Genomic DNA, 22589 nt, shown 5'->3' on the forward strand with positions numbered 1-22589 from the left:
TTGGGTTCTTGGAACCCACACAGAGCCTCCTGAGTGCCATGAGAGAAACTCCTAGAGTATGATTTTTTGTTTTGTTTTCTTTTTCCATGTAGCTCTGGCTAGTCTGTAACTTCCTATAAAGACCAGACTGGCTTTGAACTCACAGACTGACCTGCCCCTGCCTCCCAAGTGCAGGCATTAAAGATGTGCAGCATCACACCCCACCCCACCCCACCATGGTTCCTGCTTTAAAAGCCACATCATGTAGCACAAAGGATTAAGGTTTGCAGCTATTTTATTTACAAGTATACATTTAACACAATGAAATAAACACTGATATATTGAAGCCTAGTTAATAGTAGTGTAACATGTCTATCATTTTGATGATTACATTATTTTAAACAACAAACTACACTGAAAAATTAATGCCGATAAAATTCTTGGTCATAATATTAAGAAATACAATATATAAATTGAAAATATGATTGTTTAAAATTTGAAAATGGAAGTGAACTCATTTGGACAGAGTCAGACGTTAACATAATCTGAAAGGGGAGGACCTCTGACCCAAATGACATCTTTCAGGTTAACAGAAGAAAACAGAAGCATAGTTTTATCTTCAAGGATGACGGGCAGTCTGCTTCTTCGGGTGGAATCAATTCCCAGTGTCCTCTGCAGGTTCTGCCACAGAACCGTCACATCACTGAGCATGAAGACTTTCCTTGTGAAGCTGCTCCATCAATCTTCTCTGCTTCCAAAATTATCCTTTTAAAAACATCAACAGCAGTCTGAAGAGAAGGCAGAAACAATGATGGGATTAGTTCTCAGTAGACTCTGCTAGCTGTTCCTGACTGACAGGATGGAGGGGGGCAGCCACTGACCTGTCCTCAGGTCTATATGAAGGCTGGAGGGTTCCCAGGGGCCCCCCAACTCCAGGCCTTCTTCACAGCAACTAGTACCAACTTCCACTCTGCTCTGCCCCATCGGCTTCCATGATGCTCTCTGGACACTTGGGGCCCTGCTCTACTCTGGCTTCCTTCTCCTGGAGACGCCTCTGCAGCTCCTTCCTGCTCATGCAGTCCTACCCTTCTCTCGGCTTCCCCAAACGCCCAGCCTTGACTCTTTTCTCAGCCCACTTCCCTGGGCTGCTTCTACAGCTGCCTGCAAGTCTTCCCCAACTCATGTCTATTCCTCCTGGGCATCAAGAAACCGAGTACAAACCTGTCTAGCCAAGTTCTGGGAAACCCCACTCCTCCCAGACCTCCTCTCCTCTCCTCTAGTGCCTGTCACCCCAATCTTAGCTCTGTTGTCCAACTCGGTTTTATGTGTCCCACCACACTAACCTCCTAGCTCAGAGTGCAGACTGCTCAATCCTGCAGACCTGGCCTCTCCCTCCTTCTTTCCTCTGGGTGAGCTCTGGCCTCCCAGTACTGAACCCTTGACTCATGTCAACACTTAGCATGTCAACTCTGCTCAGCCCAGGGGAGCGTGCTGGGCAGCTGCTCACTTTGGACCTGTAGCAGGAGTGTGGGGGTGGGGGTGGGGTCACGGACAGGACACCTTTGATCCTGTATCAGGTCATCTAGCTGCAGTCCCTCAGCTTACCTCACTCTGAGCCTTGGCCCTCTCAGCTCTTTCCTTCCTGACCACGGCTGGGGGCTAATCCCTTGCTCTGTAATTCACTGGGAAACAGAAGTTGCTTCTACAAGAGAACACCACGTTCTCGTCCACCACACCTCCTCATACCCCCTGCTTCCATCCTGCTCAGTGATTAAGTCTGTGCATCTGACTGTTCAAGCCAATCCCAGCGGTCATCTCTCTTGGAAATGTGGAATGCAACAGCGAGGCAAAGGGCAGTGCTCTGGATGGGTCCGAAATCGGTTCTACTGCCTATGCTATAAATTATATAGTGACCTCAAGTTCTCCAACTTCTTTAGATTTTAATTCTCTTTTCTAAAATGAGAGTTTAACAGATAATTCTGAGGTCAGAGTAGGCAAGCGATAAATAGGAAATTCAATTAAAACTGCAAGCATCATTAGTGACTAACCCTACTCCTGCTATCTGGATTTCAGCGTTCCACAACCGAGCTGATTCAGACAGACTGAACACTGACATCTGAACACAGAAATGAACAGATCCAACAGGAGGGCATAAAGGTTAAATGAGCCCATCTCGGATCTTAATGAATCAAGGGTTGAGAGATAAGACTGACTCTTCAATTCAGTTGGATGCATCAGGAGGGGCCCAGGAAGAGTGAAACCTGAGAAGACCTTGAGGCTGAGGAATTTCCTCCTGAGAAAGAAGAGCAGGGCAGGAAGAGTGCATGACTCTTGCCTCCTTGGCCTTGACAAGTCAGCTAGCTGCCCCGTGAGCCTGGTGTTTCCTCAGAATGGTAAAGCCTACTCATCTTCATGTGGATCACACAAGGCCATGTGATGAAACTTAAATGTTCTGAACTACCAGGGAATGCAAGGGGACAGTGAAGGAGTGTCCTCCCCGTGCTTAAAGCAGCAGCAGAGGTCTGTGTGGAGGGACTGGAAAGCACAGCACAGGCTGCCCAGGCCTTGAACACGCACTAGAGGAGGCTGAAACGTGTGGTCTGCAGCTGGAGGAAGATGAGGCAGCCAAGGGAAGAAGAGAGAGGGAGGAGGAGGAGCACCGCATCGACACCAGAGGTCTGGGCAGAGGACCAAGCTTAACTAAGCTCTGACCCAACAGAAGCAGCAGTCTGTGCAGGCTTCTAGTTCAGAAATGACAGTCCCCTTAAAGGGACAGCCACGAGGACTCTTCATTTGTGCTTAAAATAGCCACGCAGCGGACTCACTTTCTACCGCAAAGGGGCACACAGTCAAGTCTCCTTGTGTGCATCTTACTCCTGTTCCAGCCCGTGGACACAGCCACAGCAGCAATAACACTCTCTCCCTAAGTGTCCTTCTCTGCAGAATGGCTGCAGCCTTTCCAGGCCCTCCACCAGCAGAGTAGTTATCAAACCGAAAGATACTAGTATCTTTCTAAAACACCCCAAAGTTAGTGTTATAAATGGCACAAGGTTAAAAATGAAATGAGGAGGATTAAAAATGACAGGTAAAATGCCAACTGCAGAAATGTATGCTTGTAACTAATGAGGCTGACACAAAATTAATTTTACAAACTATATACCTGATTTTCTTTAGCAGAAGATTCCAAAAAAGCTGCATTCCAAGATTCTGCCAAAGCTTTTCCTTCTTCATAACTGATCACCCTAAGTGGAAAAGAGAACTCTGAATCTTTGACATCTAAAACACCTATGATTTATTTATCAAATAGGCCCCACTTTGATCCACTTTGCTATGTATGAGGCAGAACCACGTGCTTTACACACTATCAGGATGCAATGCAGGGTGCTTTGCTCCGCCTGGGCTGGGAACAGAACACACAAGTCTCAAGGGTTGTCTATGTGCCAATGAGCTCTTGCAGTTCAGAGAAGTGACCCCTTCCAGTACCGCAGCACCAACCACCACAGCTATGCCACAGTGAGGTTCTGAGCAAGTCAGGGCCCCAGTTCACCAGCCTAGGCTCCTCTAGGCTCTCCCAATGCTCTGCCTCTGGGTTCCCTTGACAGGGTGTCCCGCCCCGTTCATAACTGTGATCACAACCAGTACGCAAAGGTATTGTGTAAAAACTGAATAATATCTGTCTTGGTAACTAATCCCAAGAGAATTTCCCAGTTTGCTTCTCTAGAATTCTCAACAAGTGTGGCATTTTCACTGCACACTGCTTCTGCAGTACACAATAACAATACTTTTTCCATGAGAAAAGAATTGAAGATGGTATTTTGGTGACTAAATTTCCTTGGACTTAAGGGCTACATACCGTTCCATATGCAGGTCTTTCTTATTTCCAACCAACATAATTGGTATCCTATTAGGAGAAGCACAGAGCAGAGGTAAGTCAGATGCAGCCTTTCCCGCTCAGGAGATGCTAACACACATTTCTAGAGAAGAGAGAGGGGTTACTTACTGCACTTTCCCCACCATATCCAACAACTTGCCGTGGATAACTTTAATTACTTCAAAACTACAAAACAAAAAGCAGACATCATTTTAACATAGAAGTTAAGAAACTCACATATATAGTGGGAAAAAATACACCACAAATTCACCATTTTAACTTGAACTTAACACAATGAATTATCCTATCAACTCTTTCACACATGATACTCAGTAATCCTTACTGAGACTACTCAAAGTGACAGATTCATGCTGTTTAAGTCTAGCACTGGACTGACAAACCCCAAGAACACAGACTTCATCCTCAAATTGTATCCATTCAATGGAAATCTGGAGAACTTTTCTGAGGTAGTATTCCCTAGCAATCAGCTGTGTTCCCTTTCCTTTCTTGTTTCTGAGACAGTCTTGATGGATAGCCCTGGCTGGCTTGGGATTTGCTACATAGACCAGGCTTGGCCAGTTCTGTCTGCCCCTGCCTCCCCAGTGCTGGGATTAAAGGCATGTGACCAAGCCTGCCTCCCCCTCCTTTTCTATGTACCATCATTCACTGAGTGATGCCAACCCCTTGATTTTACTATGGATGTGTCGATGGTCTTCAAACATGTCACAATGAATAACTTAAAATCTCCACAGCGGGATCATTCACACCTGACTATTGGCTAATGGACACGAGCTATCCCACCCTCACTCAGAAACCCCGTGTGAGCATCAGCCAGCACACACTGCATTCCTTTTGAAGCTGCCCAGAACCTGACAGTCTTCCACTCCCCTCTGTGGTCCCATGGCCCAGCTCTGTGCTTCTTCCCATGGCTGGTGTCTACCTGGATGACTCCCAAGTCCTGACCTGACTTCCTTTCCTTCTGCTCTCCCTCATCCACTCTGCTGGGTCTCCAGTACTGCCAGAACATCCCACTAAAATGCCCTCTCCCTCGAGATCCTGAATAACGCATGCTCCCTTACTAATTTCCAAGTCCTTACTCTATGGCACTTTCTTTTAGATTTATTTGTAAGTTTATTGATGTGTCTATGTGTGTCTGCATCATCTAGAACAGAGCACTGGAGCTCCAGGGGCTGGAGTTCCAGGCCACTGTGGGCTGCCCAGTGTGGGTCCTGGGAACCGTATTTACAAGAGTAGTGCATGCTCTCCAACCTTTAACAGCCCGTCTTAGACTTGCTTCCCTACGTAAATCCACAGACTTCCTCCCACAGCTCTCATGCCCTTCTTCCCATTTTTCTACCACAGTACCATTGTCAGGGGAGGACATAAGAAACTCCAAGACAGCTCAAGCTTTGAACAAAGACTGCTGAACACATCATATATACTGTTACTGATAAAAATTAAACTTTACCCACCCCATTGAAGCTCGTCAATAGGACAGGGCACCCCACTTCTACAGGCTGCACTTTGGATCCAGTTCCCTCAGCTTTGCTGCATTTGCCTACACTGAATGAAGAGATATAGTAGCTAGTCACAGGAGAAACAGTTGGAAGGCTGGGACTGGGTGGGAGCCAGCAGGACCAGCTTCCTCTCGAGTAACTGCACCCTCCTGTTAGCACCTGGTGAGAGCTGGCCCCAGTGATTGCTTTACAACAATCCAAACAAGACAGTGGGATTGGGTACCATGGAGGCTAGAGCCTAGCAGTCTTTATTTCCATCTTGCTGCAGATTCTGATTCATTCTGTGTGCTCGTCCTGATGGGGAGGGTTATTAGTAGAGAAATAGGATGGCTCCCAGCCAGAAAGAAAGAAAGAGCATCATCCAACAATAAACCCACATGACAAGCCTGAAAGGCCCTTCCCTAGCCAGTCCTCTTGACAGGCCTGAAGCAGCAGAAGACCTAGCTATGCCATGCTCGAGCCAGGAATCTAAGATCTGTATATTGTTTTAAGCTTCTACGTTTTCAACTCGTTTGTTATGCTGCAGATAGCCATGCAGTAGACAGAATTTCAATTAAAAGCAAATAAACTATTACTGTCTTCAAACAATTTGACTTCTATTGCATGAAAAACAAACAACATTGTTTTTGTGTAATTTTTTTTGGTGCGTGTGATCAGAAGACAGCTTTGGAAGTCAGTTCTCTCCCTCCACCTCAGGTCCTGGAGCTCGAACTTTAATCTCTGTCTTATGGTCAGAGTCTCAAGCAGCCCAACCTTGCCTCAAACTCCTACCTGTCTCAGCCTCCCATGTGCTGGGTTTACAAGCACATGCCACCATGTCAGCCCCCATTAAGCACTGTTTTAGATGAGAGGCTATCTACTAAAGCAGTGCAAAGTGACCTGTTCTACGCTGTTAGAAGAAGTAAGTGAAAACCCGCAGCTTCCATCCTCTCTCTGATCTGTAATCTTTCCCATTTCTAGAAACTGAGAACAGAAGGTCTCTGCTTTATGCTGTGACAAGAACCAATCCTACAAACTTCATGATACAAAGGAATGATGTAAGACTTTGGCTTTACTTCACAAAATAATAATGGTTATGATTTATAGGTAAATACAGAACGAGAGAGAGAGAGAGAGAGAGAGAGAGAGAGAGAGAGAGAGAGAGAGAGAGAGATATCCACCCATGTGGTGGATGGTTCATGCCTGTAATCCCAGCATTTGGGAAGAGTCAGGAGAACTGCTTCATACAGAGTGAGATCCTGTCTTAAAAACAAAAACAAAACAAAAAACAAAACAAAACAAAAAGATGAGGCTGGAGAGATGGCTCAGCACATTAGAGCATTTGCTGTTCCTGTAGAAAACCTGGTTTCCCAGCACCTACACAGCAGCTCACAACTGCCTGCAATTCCTGCAATTCCAGTTCCAGGGTCCGATACCCCTTGCTGAACTCTATGGCCATTGCACACACGAGGGGCACAGACATACACACAGGCAAAATGCCCATATATAAAATAAAAATAAATAAATGTTTTGAGAACTTATAGCTGTGATCAATAAATTGGCTTTTTTAAAAATAAAAGTTTTAAAGTCGCTGAAATGCCATCCATCTGATACAAAAAATAAAAACATTAGTAAAAGGAATCAACAAATGCATTAGGAAAAAATTCTCAGCAGGGTGTTGTGACAAATGCCTTTCAAAATCACAACAACTGGGAGGCAGAGGTAGATCTCTGAGTTCAGGGCCAGCTGGTCTACAGAGTTGAGTTCCAGGAGAGCCAGGGCTACACAGAGAAACTGTCTAACACCCCGCAATGACTCCCCAATACACTAATTCTACAAGGTAACAATTGTAAAGTAACTGACTTCCTAACAATCATATAAAATTAATTTATAAATCATAGTGTTTTTCAGGTAAAATCCGTGAAAGTATACAAATGTGCTAGTTAGTACTGACTGTGGAATCACCTAGGAGGCCTGCCCTAGGCAATGACCTTGGTTAGAGTGACTGATGTGAGAAGACCAATCTAATAGTGGGCATCGGCAGAGCCTGATAAAAAGGAAAATGCTAGCTGAGAACCAGCACTGACTGTTGTGGTTCTTGACTGGATATAATGGGACCAACTGCCACAGGCTGCTGCCGCCACTGGATGAGGATTCCCTTAAACTGTGAACCAAAATAAACCCTACCTGGCTGGGTGTGACAGTGCTCATCTTTAATCTCAGCTCTCCAGAGGCAGAGGCATGTGAGTTTGAGGCCAGCCTAGTCTATATATGAGTTTCAGGACAATCAGGGCGACACAGTGGGATCCTGCACCAAATAAACAAATACACTACTGAACAGTCGAGGGCTAAGAATAAGTTATTCTAAAACCATATAACTAAACTTTCAAAAACTTTTGTAATTACTATAAAAAATAAAAACAGAACTTGGGAAATTAAAAAGATCAGCTGGGCACACACTTTTAATCCCAGCACTCAGGAAGAAGAGGCAAGTAGATCTCTGTTGAATCCAAGGCCAGTCTGGTCTACAAAGAGATTTCCAGGACTGCCAGGGCTGTATCACACAGAGAAACCCTATCTCGAAAAACAAAACAAAAAATCAAGTCCCAAATTAGTAAGTAGGGCATGTGATGTGATTCAGTGAAAGAGAGAAAAAGAAAAACAAAACAAAACCCAACATCCAGATTAGTGCAGTGTCAACAGTATCTTCTTGGGCATCCCCAGAGCTATTTGTACATCTCTCCAATTGTTTCTCAGGAACACGGAGCTGGCTAAGTTTGTTTTGACTCGGGTATAAGTGGGGGACCAGCAGCAAAGGGTCTGTTCACAGAAGTGTCACAGTACCTGGTTCTCCTGCCATGGAGAAAAATGCAGACACACTCACACACATGGAAGAGGATACACTAATTTCTGTTGGCAAGAGTGTGCAGGGATTAAGACCCTAGACACTGCCCCATAAGACAGCCATGTGAGGCTAACTGAGCACCTGAAATGTAGCTAGGGTAATTAAGGGACTGAACTTTCAATTTTGTTAAATTTGAGCTCATTTTAGTAGCCACATGAAGCAGGGATATGGAACAATTCCATCACTGCAGTCAACGTTTATTGGACAGCTGGCCTGGACTTCAGAGTGGAAGACTCAGGCATGAATCAGTGTTACACACAGCCAATGCAACCCTGGGCTGGTGTTTAATGCTTAATTTCTTTCTAGGGAAGGTGAGAAATGAAACATCTGAAGAAGGGTAACTCATGATAAGTTAGTGGTGGATTTTAAAAATTACTTTATGTGTTCATGGGTATGTATGCAGTATGGTTGACCTCAGGTGCCTTCCTTAATCTTCTCTAATTGATTTTTTGAGACAGAGTCATATGAAACCTGGAGCATGCTGACTGGCTAAACCAGCTGGCTATCAAGCCCCAGTGTTGAGATTACAGACACATGGCAACATGCCTGATTTTTACATGGCTGCTGTGGATCAAAACTTAGGTCCTCACACCTGGAACAGTTAAAAAAATACTTTATCAACAGAGAGCCATCTCTCCAGCATCAGTAAAACATCACTAAAAGGGCAGACAGTATGACAAACTGATATTTCACACACTGAAAAGATGCCAGCTCCCACTAAATCTCTACTGATACTGGCATTTCCATGAAGTCTTCAGAGATAACTGTTTCCACTGTCACAGTTCTCCTCACATACTCAGCCACACCTGGTTTGTTTATGACAACAGACCACTCCTTTTGTGACAATGGATGCCATCCCTGGTAACAAATGTGTGGCTGAAGAAACCAAAACCAATTCTCACTAACAGTGAATGCATTTTTAGTCAGTAAAACCCTATTACTCCAAAAGTCTTGCTTCATAAATCCACAGGACAAAGTAGTCCAACAGACTCAAGTCCCTAATTTGTATTGGTCAGTCAATTCCATATTAATACAGCAAAATACACAAAATATAAACCAGTTAAGTTCACTATTTCCCATTCAAATAGCAGAAAAGCTCAGTTCACAAAGTTACCACCAAGGCACTCTCAGGTAAGTAAACAGAGTTTATTCTATCAGTGTAACGGAATTGACTGAAGATTCTACTCCCTGTAATAATCTGATTGCTTCACAAGAAAAATCACATTTAGTGTAATAACCAATTCTGTTACTACTAATTCTAGTATAATCCTTTAAAAGGGTATACGCATAGTAAATAAACTCAAGCAAGCAGCTAGAGTCTTACCTTTTGATTGATGTAACAGAATACACAAGAATATAACCATTAATATCTATGGAGTATGTCTGAGGAAAAATGGAATATTCATCCTGTGGAAAAAAATTAATTACATTTGAGTAGTCTTCACAGAGCAGAGTAAACAATCTTTACAAGTTTTTCATGTATTATTTAAAGAGATTAAATCAAAGAAAATAAAGTTCTATATGCCAGCCAGACCTATATAAGAAGACCTTGTCTTCAAAAAAAAGTGTGTTTGATTCATAAAGAAAATCTTCAATGGTCCCAAAAGACTTGTGTCATGATTTTAAGAAAATATGCAGGATCATGGGACAGTCAATAATTAATGCTAAGTTAACATTTGAACAGATTAATACAAAGTGAATTTTTTTGAGGAAGGAACAATCCTGCAGGCATGTGAATGAACACATAAAGCTACAGTAATTAGCTAAATCATACTGGCTTATGGATGAATGAACAGACAGGAAAAATGTAAAAAGATGCAATTATGTATGGGAATTATGTACACAGTAAGAGTGCCCTTCAATCAGCAAGGATAAAAAGTAACACAAGCCGGGCGGTGGTGGCGCACGCCTTTAATCCCAGCACTCGGGAGGCAGAGGCAGGCGGATCTCTGTGAGTTCGAGGCCAGCCTGGTCTACCAAGTGAGCTCCAGGAAAGGCGCAAAGCTACACAAAGAAACCCTGTCTCGAAAAAACAAAAAAACAAAAACAAAAAAAAAAAAAAAGTAACACAAAATGTGCAAACACAAGTACAGAGTCTTCTTTGGATTAAGTTGGATCTCTTAATTGTACTTCAGCAAAAATTCCTACTCTATATAAGAATCAAAGATTTAAAGGTAAAATGGCTTGGCTAGGAAAGTGCCTGCCTTGTAAAGCATGGGGAACTGAGTTGGGATCCCCAGCACCTACATAAAAGCCAGTGCAGTAGAGTACACCTGTAACCCCAGTGCCAGCCTGGGTGTGGAGACATGCAGATCACTGGCTCATTGGCCAGTTTGTTGAGCCAAATCCTCGAGTGTGAGGTTCAATAAGAGACTTTGCCTAAAAAGACAAAGTCAATAGCAATTGAGGAAGACACAACACCAACCTCTGGCCTTTACACACATACTCTACTAACATCCACACACTGACACTCACACAAGATTTCCTTCCGTATATAATAGTCATCAGCTACCACAATTGGCACATTCAACGCAGGGCTGCTGTAGAAGCAATACTGACAACAACGTCATAGATCAATAATTATGATATAGCTAATAGCTGTCTATCATGTGATCACCAGGAGCTATGTGTTTATGGAATAACCTCCATAATGGAGATCTATCACTTTTGGTAAATACTGTACTTGCATATCCATCGTATATCATAATAATGGTATAATACAGTATTGTGCCTTAATTAAGTTTTACTATTTACCTTGTTGGTGAAATATATATGTTTTTTGAGACAGGCTTTCTCTAACAGTCCTGGCTGTCCTGGAACTCACTTTGTAGAGGAAGCCAGCCTCAAACTCATAGAGATCCACCTGTCTCTTTCTCCCAAGTGCTGGGATTAAAGGCGTGTGCCACCACCGCCCAGCAACTATAAATATTTTTAATGTACTTAAAAAAAATTAAAAATAGGGTTTCTCTGTGTAGTCCTGGCCATCCTGGAACTTGTTCTTTAGAACAGGATAGCCTCGATCTCACAGAGATCTGCCCGCCTCTGCCTCCCAAACCCTGAGATTAAAAGTATGCCTGCCACCACCACTCAGCAAAACACAATTTTTTTTTTTTTTTTTTTTGGTTTTCTGAGACAGGGCTTCTCTGTGTAGCTTTGCGCCTTTCCTGGAACTCACTTGGTAGCCCAGGCTGGCCTCGAACTCACAGAGATCCGCCTGGCTCTGCCTCCCGAGTGCTGGGATTAAAGGCGTGCGCCACCACCGCCCGGCAAAACACAATTTTTAATGGTAAATTTAGTTATGAAATAAAACTGTCAAATGAATCTATTCTAGGTTTTTGGATTTTTGTTTGTTTGTTTGTTTTGTTTTTTCAAGACAGGGTTTCTTTGTGTGTCCCTGGCTGTCCTGGAACTTGCTCTATAGATCAAGCTAGCCTCTAACTCAGAGAACTGCCTGCCTCTGCCTTCCAAGTGCTGGGATTAAAGGCGTGCACCACCATAGCCCAGCTACTCTAGGTTTTTAAATACACTTTTCTATAGCTCGCAATCTTTGTTTTGAGACAGGGTCTCAATGTAGCCCAGGTTCGGTCTCAAATCTGCTATTTAGCCAAGGTTTAATTTGAACTCCTAATCTTGCAGCCTCCATTTCTTTAGGACCAGGATTATAGGCTTGTCAGGCATGAACTATAGTTCAGATTTACTAAAACTTCTCATCTCAAAATTAGACCAAACCAAAATATTTTGTGCAAACTTAAACTAAGCAAGTTATATTAATCACATTCATTATTCTCCTCAGCTGGACAATTAAGCCACACAGATGGTCATGTAGTGTGCAAATGTACTATAATGGCATTCTGGTCAACAATGAACCACAAAGCAATTATAACTGAGCTGGAAAATCCCAACTGCCTAGTGATATTACTGTTGAAGCACAATGCACTACATTCTATCTGTAGTAGTGCTGGAAGTTTTAGAAGACTGTATTTCTAGTGGTATGAAAGTACAGCACAATTATGTGTAACATCTGCACTTTATTTCATTTAGAGGCCAGTTTCACTGTCCTGCTTCAGCCTCCAGAGTGTTGGGATTACAGATGTGGTATGTACTATGTCCTGCTAGATATAACACATAATTCTTAAAAATAAAATTAAAAACACTGATTTATTATTTGTGTATATGCTTGTATGCCTGTATGAGTTTAAATGCATCACTTGTTTGCAGGTACCTGCAGAGACCAGAGGAAGGTGTCAGATCCCCTGCAACTAGTGTTACAGGCAGTTGTGAACCATCCAATGTGGCCATAAAACTCAGATCATCTGAAGAGTAGCAAGTGCTCTTAAGAGTACTACATCTCTCTAGCCACATTTCTCTCTAGCCCCCACTACATAATCTTGACAACAATGGTGAGATCTCCCAAAGCTCTACTTTTCAGAGTGTATTCTTGTTATTGATACATGGACGTGTTTGTAGTGATATAAATTACAAAGTAAAAAGTACTTGCTATTTATTATGAATATTTATGGTATGCATTTTTTCCCTAAAATATGAAGACTAGTGTGTAAACTTATTAGATAATGATGATTTTGAGACAAGGTCTTGTTCTATTGTTCAGGCTGCTCCTTAACTCTAGTGATCCTGCCTCAGCTTCTCAAGCAGCTGAGAATACAATTGCGTACTAGTGGGCCTGGCTAGATGATTTTTAAAGAATGTGATTTTGGGAGGCTGGAGAGATGGCTGTGATTAAGAGCACTGGCTGCTCTTCCAGAAGACCCGGGTTCAATTCTGAGCACACACTTGACAGCTCACAACTGTCTGAAATCCCAGTTTCATGCCCTCTTCTGGCCTCTGTGTGTACTGCAAGCATGTGGTGCATAGACATTCAAGTAGGCAAAACATCCATACACATAAAATAAAAAAATAAAAAGAACATGTCTTTTTAACATCATTCCTTACTATTTACTAACAGCCTCACCCCAGAACTGAACATCCTGAAGCCAGAGGCAGGAGATTCATTCTCTACGTTTTCTATGGAGTTAGGGCAGACCAACTCAGCTGGAGATGCCACGTTTCACTGCTGTGAACTGCACATTGAATGTAACCTTTAAGACTATTGATATTAGCAAAGGTGAGAACAATTATCCAGAACGACAGTACTGACAAAGTACTGCTCTGAACTACATAACACACATCCATCCCTAAGCTAGGATCCTGTCAGTTTTATTACCTGCATTATCAGACCATTAAAATCACTTAAGACTGTCTGATGACCAACTGTCAGTCATGTTTAAAGCAAAGCAGTTCCTCAGAAGAATGCACCTGTGTTGATTCAGAAAACCACAGGATGACATTTCCTCCCCAGCCCTGCTTAACTGCCCCTATCAATTGAGTTATAGCAAAGCACCCTTTGATCTGAGGGAATATCAAGCTACAGAAACCTCAATCTAACCATCCTGTGCAGGCTGATACCAGGAAAGCAGTAGGCATAGCAAAACTCATCTTTTGTCTTCGGGTCACTGAATAACTAAAAACAACCAGGACTCAAAGCCTTTTTTGTAGACCAGGCTGGCCTCAAACTCACATCTGCCTCTGTCTCTTGAGTGTTAGGATTAAAGGTGTGTGCTACATGCTCCACCTGACTCAAAGCTCCTTAGTGGGGCAACACATTTAGCCCCCACTTTCCAGTGGCTTAAAAAAGATTCCAAAGATACAAGAGCAAATCTGAGGTCCAGGTAATGTCAGAGTCTCACTCTAAACATCTTTGCCCAGGACCCTAAGTTTAAAGCTGGTTTACAGCAACATCAGTGGCTGTCTCCCTCACACCAAATGTGTCTTCATTCAGGGAATAAAGTGTCTATTCAACCTGAGGGACAGAGAGAAGCCCCTCAAATTGGACCCAATCCCTACTCAGGGATCTCCCCTACTAGTTCTAAGAGAGTTACATTGTCTAAGCCATTGATTGCCAGGGGCTGTTACCATCTCTTGTTTTAATAACTGCACATTCTTTCAAAGACTAGAATGGGTCTGTGGGAATAGAACTGCTAGTTTCTGACACATGCTCCACCACAGGCTCTGGGTGCACAGGTGGGGGAGGAAAGGGCATGCCATAGTGCTCTCTAGAAGCTCAGAGTCACACACATTCAGAGTTTATTTGCTTCCAGAACAGAAACTCTAGGTTTCTCCAGTACTAACAGCACTTAGTTCAGCTATTTCCTGCTTCACACCCTCCTTCTATGCTTACCTCAAAACAAAGCAGAAGGAATTCATTTCTAAGCACAGGATGTGTCCCATTATTTTAGGTCCATTTCAATATGCCGAGGTCCAATAAAATGCCTCCATTCAACACTGCAGAGGTCAGCCCACTTACCCGCCCACTGGCCTGACCCTCTGTGACTCCGCTGCAAGGGCAGGAAGCGTCAGAGCTGAAAGCCCGGCCTCTTTATACTGCCCCCCTCCAGTGAGCAGGGACAAATTCAGTCTAACAAAATGGTTTCTAGGAAAGGCAGAACCGGGTGCCATGGAAACGAGGCAGCTAAGTTGTCAAAGGACTTTTCTGTTTCCTGGAGTACTCTGCTTTTCTCCTTTGTCCCCAGTCAGTACCCCTAGCAATGCATTCCATACATCAGTGCTGCACTGATTAACCTGAGTATCCTTTTTTTCTGTGCAGGGGGAAATGGAAGAATTGGTTTTTGGTAACTACTCATCAAATCAAATCAACAGTTAAATCTGACCACCACACAATCTAACCAATCTGGTGCGTCCTGGCTCAAGGCCTCATAAGGGAGTAAGCTTTACTTCTCTCATCAGTTCCCTGAAAAATATTTGATTTTTCTCTTAATGTAGAAAAATATACATACGGAAGGCCAGAGGGAGGGAAGTGATATGATTCTTTAATGCAGAATTAAAGTTTAAAAAAAACAAAAAACCCACTATTCTGTAGTATCAACCCTCACTCTGCTGACAATATAGTTAAAACAGTTCTGATATAGAAACAATTCCTCAGAAATGTGCCCTGAGGTCTTACAAAGCCTGGGCTGCTGCTGCAGGGGTCCTGAGTCACTTACCTGCCCCGCTGTGTCTACAAGCTGGAGATGATACTCTTGCCCATTGACTGTGATCAACTTCGTGAAAGCTACAAGGAAGGAGAATAAAATACTAGTTTACATACATTAACTCTGGATTACTTACAAGTTTGAACAATGAATGACAACTGATCAAACTGAGTCCCTAATAATCTTACCAGAAGTTCCCATTAATGGAAAATGAACAAGCTCTGAACTGTACAGACTGTCTCCTTCCTCCATTAGCCTGCTAGGAATTGCTGATGAAAATCAAGCTCAGGGAAGCCTTGAATCCTTTCCAGAGGAACTGCAGTCAGCAATAATTCATACTCTATAAAAACAATCTGACTATTCTGTAGAGAGCACTTCCTCTTAGGAACGAGTGAAATACACTATGTAAAACCTCAAGTCTAGAATGAACCAAAACCACAAAAATCTTCCATTAATTCGTAGGGAGTCTGGTGTCAGAGCACAAAGAACTAGTATTAATCGAAGTGCTAAGAAGCTTTAGTCCATTAAAAAACAAACAAACAAAAAAACCCCAACAATTGACTGACAGGTAATGTAGCAATGGAACAGATGTTCTGGGCTGAAACCACCGTTCTTTTCCAGCTTAAAGATCCAAGCAATTTGTCACTTTTCCCAGTAAGGATAAGAAAAGTCAGTTCAGAATTTCAAGGGGACAGGCTTCCAAACACAGGACTACCCACAGCAACAAACCTTAGCCTGTAACCATCTGGAGCCCCACAATATAGCCCATACAATACAGGTTCAGCAGCAGAAACTATCCTTTCCACAGCAGAAAGAGGCCCCAGCATGTCTCACAACCGAAAGGAAAAGCAAGAGACAAAATGGAAATGATTCAGAAAACTAAGTGACAAAGAGAAAGGCAGGGGATTCCATGGAAACATAAGCGCTTGAGGGAGGGAATCTGTGTTACCCTCTCCTAAGTGCAAGCAGGGCTGACGGGCAAGTTCACAGACTGTACATTACCCTTGACCCTTTTCTGGAAATGGTCACAGCAAGGTAAATAGGTAAATCAGATGAAAAGTGAACAAGAATAATTAAACTTGGAAAATATCCAATATAAATTCACTGAAAGCTGGGTGTAGTGCCACATATGTTTAAAAATCCCAGAGTTTGGGAGGGAGGCAGGCAGGCAGATTAGAGATCAGCCTGGTCTACACAACAAATTCCAGGGCAACTCAGTAAGATTTTGTCTCAAAACAACAACAATAATTCACTTATTCTGTAAGAGTTCTACTCTGACCTCTGACTTGAGGTCACTTAGCATTGCAGGAGCTTTCAATCACTGTCAGCCAGGAGGCAGTGACATATACCTGTGAGAAACCGTTCAGCTAGAATTAAAAAGTCCTGTTTCCAGGCTTGAGGAAAATTATGCAAGAAACGCTGGTGAGTAGAAAAACAGCTACACTTACTCAGAACTAAACAGCTGTAGTTGTTACAAGGTATGACACAACTGTTTTGACTAGATTACTGAAACAAAAGCTCATTTATGTGCACTACCTCCGGGGTACTGCTGTACCAGCAGCCCTGTCCCACATGCCCTGGATGCTCAGAGTCTCTGACCCTGAACTGATGTCTCAGTGAAGAAGAGAGACCTGTGCAACTACCACAGAACCTGGTATTGTGTCTATGGAAATGGCACCAGGCAGAAATTATATTAAGCAAAAATCAAAACAAACCAAGCAAAGAAATCAAGGGGGAGGGGAGAGGATAATGGAGATGAAAATGACCAATACATTTTACACATGTATGAAATCATAAAAGGATTTATCAAAACCATGAAGGCAGTCAGTCTAAAATATGTTAGCGATGTTGTGAATAACAAGTAAAACTGAACACAAGGAAGCTGTGCGTGGTGGCACCCACCTGTCCAAGAACTCCGAAAGCAGAGGCAAGAGGAGCAAGCGTTCCAGACCAGCAAGGCTGTTACACAGCTAGGCTGTCTCACACCCCCCGACCCTCTCCCCACAAAGATATAAGCAAGCACACTAGGTAAAGCCTGAAAGTAGGCTATAGCTATTTACTAGTGAAGTCTCATGGTAACAAAAGCAACGTTTCTAAACTTTTGGCATTTGCAAAGTAAGACAGTGTTACTAAGACATGTTAACCATCCTTAATTCATACCCACAGAGATCTATCAGCAATCCATGCTTGGCTATGAGACTCTTCATCGGAATTCTTAACAACAGCCAGGCGCACGCCTTTAATCCCAGCACTTGGGAGGCAGAGGCAGGCAGATCTCTGTGGGTTTCAGGCTAGCCTGGTCTACAAAACAAGTTCTAGGACAGCTAGTGCTGTTACACACAGAAATCCTGTCTCAACCAACCAACCAACCAACCAACCAACCAACCAACCAACCAACCAACCAACCAACCCAAACCACAAATAAGAGTGCCAACTAGCTGGGCAGTGGTGGCGCACGCCTTTAATCCCAGCACTTGGGAGGCAGAGCCAGGTGGATCTCTGTGAGTTCGAGGCCAGCCTGGGCTACAGAGTGAGATCCAGGAAAGGCGCAAAGCTACACAGAGAAACCCTGTCTCGGGGGGGAAAAAAAAAAAAAAAAAAAAAAAAGTGCCAACTGACTCTGAGATGGCACAGGTTATAAACCGCTCCTGTTCTTACTTGCTTTAGTACCCATCAGGTTGTTAGGTTAACACTACAGAAGAGATAAGAAACTGTATCTGTACAAGTAGTACTTCTGGTCTGTTCTCTAAAACAAGAAAACAGTTTTGTTGAATTATTCTATTACCCTAACTATTGGAAACGACAAAGTCCCAGAACTTTTTCTTTTATTAGAGATATGTCACAGAATGTGCCACTGCTGAATATTTACTAATAATAACCTAGTCTGTATGATAAAGGTAAGTATAAAATAATTACTAGATTATTTCCAGATCTTCCCCCCGCCCCCCGCCCCAGACCAAGTCTCAATATGTAGCTCTGACTGACCTAGAACCTTTCTGCTTTTTCAAGTCACCAAACAACGCTTTCTTACCACCAAACAGTGAAGGAATGGAATAAAGGTTTTTACTCTGTTAAGAATATGAAGGTATAGTAAATAGAACTCAACGACAAAATATGTCCCATGAACTCTCAAGGGGTATTAGATTTGATAAACATTTCTGCTCCTGCTCGCAGACTTTACTAAATAAACACTGAATTTATCTTTATGATGATGTCTTTACTGCTGAACCCCCAAACAGGAAAAACACAAAGGCACAATCAAGTGAGACAGTGATACTCTTAAACTAATCACGCGGGGAGTGAGAGCCATGTGCCAGCATTCCTAACTGCTCACAAGGATCACATGTAGTATGCAATTAGCTAGGAGGTAGAGATTAACTTGGAACCCAGGCAACAAACACTGTGAAACCCATCACAAAACACACTCTCTTTCTCTCCTCCCCAATTAACACCCACCATCCCGAAAACCCATCCAAACTCCCACATTTCCAGATGCTGGAACTTTAAATTCATACTCTTTCCACATTAAGCCCTTCTGGCCTATAGACTCTCAGTCTTACTGAGAGTCAAGGTGCCTCAGTGTTTCTACTGCAAGCTCAGGAGGTGAAGGCCAACACCCCAAATCTTATGAACCTAGCCATTAAATCTGCTTCACCTAACATGCCAACACTATACTCTCGTTTAAATCTGTACACTTCTGGTGGCAAGTCTGGTCTCAAGTGCTTGACAAGTTGGCTCCAGAGTCTACCAGGGGCTCTAACAGTGAAAAAGAACAGCTTGAGCTTCCAACAAAGCAGATTCTCTGGATGCACTGATGACCAGCACAGACCCCAAGCGAGCATTTATCCCCGCCCCCGCCAGGGTTTCTCTGTGTAACAGTTCTGGCTGTCCTAGATCTCACTCTATATCCTAGGCTGGCCTCGAACTCACAGAGATCCACCTGTCTCTGCCTCCCGAGTGCTGGGATTAAAGGAGTATGCTACCACCACCCAGCTTCCAAGTGAGCATCTTTATGAATCTCAAAGCCAACGAAGTAAAGGCTGTGGCTGGTTCTGGCTGTGTGTACCCTTTCCTGCATGTGATATGAAATGCAACAGACTTAGAGACAACTTTCCAATGCTGCAGCACCTGCTGTGATCCCAGAATAGCATCTTTCCCAGCAGCCTCTTTCAAATCTTCAGGACTCAGAGAGCAGGGTACTCCTCAAGGTACAAGGCTTTGGACTGTTTTCATTCTTTTCAAACTTGACATCTATACAAAAGTCTCCTGCTGAATGGAGGGGGTGGGGATAAAAATAAAACTGCTCTCAAGTCCTTTTTCTTGAAGCTGACTCTGTATGAAAGTTCCAGTACAGGACCAGATTCCTACTGACTGGGATATAACTTTCTACATGTCAGAGGACATAAGAACTGAATAAAAAAGAATTCAGGGTACCCTGAGTAAAGTCTCTGGAAGTCCTTTAACTTCCCATTGAAGAAATATAAATTTAACACATTACCCACTGCAACCCAAACCTTTAAGACTATACAAATAGTATAATGTTTTCTCAGTTCATAAGTATCTGAAAACAATACTCACTGTTTTCTATGGTTGGATCGTAGGAGTCAACAAACTGGCCTTCAACAAACTGAATTGTCAATGAGGACTTCCCTGTAAAAGAGAACAACAGTTTAGAATTATTGCATACAGGGATAAAGGTAACTGTTTCACAAAAAAGCCACTCTAGGACTAGAGGGATGGCTCAGTGATTAAGAGCCATGTGAACAGAAACTGAGTTTGAGTCTCACTACACATGTTGAGTAGCTCACAACTGCCTGTAACTCCTCTTCCTTCCCATACATGTAATAAAAAATAAAATTAAAAAAGCCACTCTAACAGATGAATAAACTGAAGGATCAGATTTAACACCAATCAGAGCAATTTCAAAGGTGAAATATATTTAATTAACTTGCTTTATGAGACTAATCAATTAAATTATAATAATGTGAACATTTTTTGGATATTCACGAGTTTTACTTAAAACAAGCACATAGGATAGTTAAGGGAAATTCTTTAAAACAAAGGAACAGGGGTTGGAGAGATGGCTCAGTATTAAAGAGCACTGGCTACTTTTCCAGAAGACCCAGTTCTGAGTCCCAGCACCCATTTAGTGGCTTATAGCTATCTGGAGGTCCAATCCTGGGGACTGGACGCCATCTTCTGACCTCTATAGGTGGGCACCAGGCATACAAATGGTGCACATACATACATTCATATATACATACATGTAACACTCACACATCTAAAAATGTGAATCTAAATAAAGAACTAAATGAACAAACAAAACAGGAAGGGGGCAGGGGAAAGGGAAATTCCTGTAAATTTGTCTTGCATTTCAGTAATTAACAAGTTTGGCTTTTGTGTATGTGTACATGAACATGGCCTGGAGAAGCCCAAGGACAGCCTTGGATGTTGTCCTCAGGACTGCCATCTTTTCTCTTTCTATAGACTAGGTCTTCTTACTGGCTGGACTGGTCTCCAAGGCTCTACCAGTCTTCTCTATGCCCGGGATCACGAGTGCTTGCCATCATAGCTGCCTTGAAAGAAAAAACCAAAACAAAACAAAAACCAAACCCAAACCCAAAAGTGTGGGTGCTATGGACTGAACTGCAAGGAGAGTACTTCACCAACTGAGCGGTCTCCCCTGAGCGGTCTCCCCAGAGCCTCCAATTACATTTTTACTCGTGCACACTAACTGAAAAACCATGTACAAAAACTGTACAGAGTCACAACACTCACGGTACTCTGTACATGATGTACTTGATTACACCCATACCTCCCACCACTCTCGTCCTCTCCCCACCTCTTGCTGGTCCTTCCTCTCTGTCCCCTTCTATTTTCATATCCTTTTTTGTTTTAGTTTTTTTGGTTTTTTTTTGTTTTTGTTTTTGTTTTTGGTGTTTCGAGACAGGGTTTCTCTGTGTAGTTTTGGTGCCTGTCCTGGAACTCCACTCTGTAGATAAGGCTGGCCTCGAACTCACAGAGATCTACCTGGCTCTGCCTCCCGAGTACAGGGATTGAAAGTGCATGCCACCACTGCCCAGAGTGTTATCAGCTTTTAAAGAGTATTCTGGGGTGGGGTGGGGAGGGGAGGAGCATTGTATTTAAAATACTCATCATAGATTCCTGTACCAATGGTTGAAGCAGGTCTAGGGATACCCAACTAAATACTATTTTGAATTTCCCAAGATCACCAGTACAGAGCCTGTATGCTAACGCATCAAGACCGAGGACCCGACCTTCTTCCTCCTCCTCTCTGTGCTTCCTTCATGCCTCCTGGAACACTTTAGAACAGGGACCATAACTGGTGGAGACAACAATCAACTGTGGGCTTGTTCATGTCACTGCCAAACTCTCTTTTATGTTCCAGAACATCCTGCACATGCTCTATAGGCTTGCTAGGTTTAACTCCAGCTTCAGGAGGTATCTCAACTCTGCCCTATACTGCAGACAGGGTGGAGTTTGTGCTCCCCCGAATCTAACTCAGAGTGGCACAGTTCCCAGGCTGAGGAATGACTTCACATGGAAGGAGCCATAAAATGGAAATGAATCGTAAGAAATAGCACCCACTGGCACTCATTGACTCCTCACCAGCAGCTCAGTCCTTAAGGCCATCAGCATCACCTCCCAACTCCACCATGGCCCACAGAACCAGACCTGCCAACCAAGTCCACTTCTCAGGTCCAGTCAGCACTGTTTTGTTTCTGCCAAACTCCTGCTGCCTTGACCTTTTTCTTCTAGCCATCACCACTCTCAGACTTCTGCGTGTATGACTCATTCTTGTCAGTCTGTTGTGAGCATAAATGTCAGTTCTGCAGGGAAGTCATCCCTCAAACCACCCTACCTAAGGTGGCACCTGTTCCCTAACAGTCCTGTGGCTATTTGTCATCTCTTCTCACCACTGGAACAATGACTGAATCAGTCAGTACTGAGGCTGGCCTGATAGACAGCAGACATTCATTTCTAAATGAATGAATCAAAGCTCAGTCCTCATCTCTTCCATTCAGACAGTTTACAATTTCATTAGCATTTATTGTTACTAATCATGGGCCTGTTCATGATACAACAGTAGTTCAGGAACTACAAAGGTAAGTGGACTGTGTCTAAATAAGACCAAGTTAGACATGCTATCAATAAACAAGAATCTAAGGAAAAATTTAGCTACTATTTTAAGTAACAAAGATAGCAAGGGGGAAAAAAACCTTATGTAAGCAAAACTGAGAAATTAGAAAAAATTTCTTTTCCAAAAAATT

At 43.0% G+C, this 22589-nt stretch overlaps 1 protein-coding gene across 1 annotated transcript in view; it reads right to left on the bottom strand.

The window, feature by feature from the left end:
* Window positions 1–256: 256 nt before the first annotated feature.
* The window catches only part of Rheb (Ras homolog, mTORC1 binding), a 47230-nt gene continuing 24897 nt past the window's right edge, over window positions 257–22589 (bottom strand). The window contains exons 2-8 of the mRNA XM_042273221.2: window positions 19876–19947; window positions 15310–15377; window positions 9576–9658; window positions 3980–4036; window positions 3833–3880; window positions 3140–3221; window positions 257–767 (exon numbers count right to left, since the gene is read on the bottom strand). Of these exons, the coding sequence (XP_042129155.1) occupies window positions 675–767; window positions 3140–3221; window positions 3833–3880; window positions 3980–4036; window positions 9576–9658; window positions 15310–15377; window positions 19876–19947 (503 nt within the window). The 3' untranslated portion in view covers window positions 257–674. The remainder of the gene's footprint in view (window positions 768–3139; window positions 3222–3832; window positions 3881–3979; window positions 4037–9575; window positions 9659–15309; window positions 15378–19875; window positions 19948–22589) is intronic.

Source organism: Peromyscus maniculatus, chromosome 3 (assembly GCF_049852395.1).
Source record: "Peromyscus maniculatus bairdii isolate BWxNUB_F1_BW_parent chromosome 3, HU_Pman_BW_mat_3.1, whole genome shotgun sequence".
Taxonomy (NCBI): Eukaryota; Metazoa; Chordata; class Mammalia; order Rodentia; family Cricetidae; genus Peromyscus; species Peromyscus maniculatus.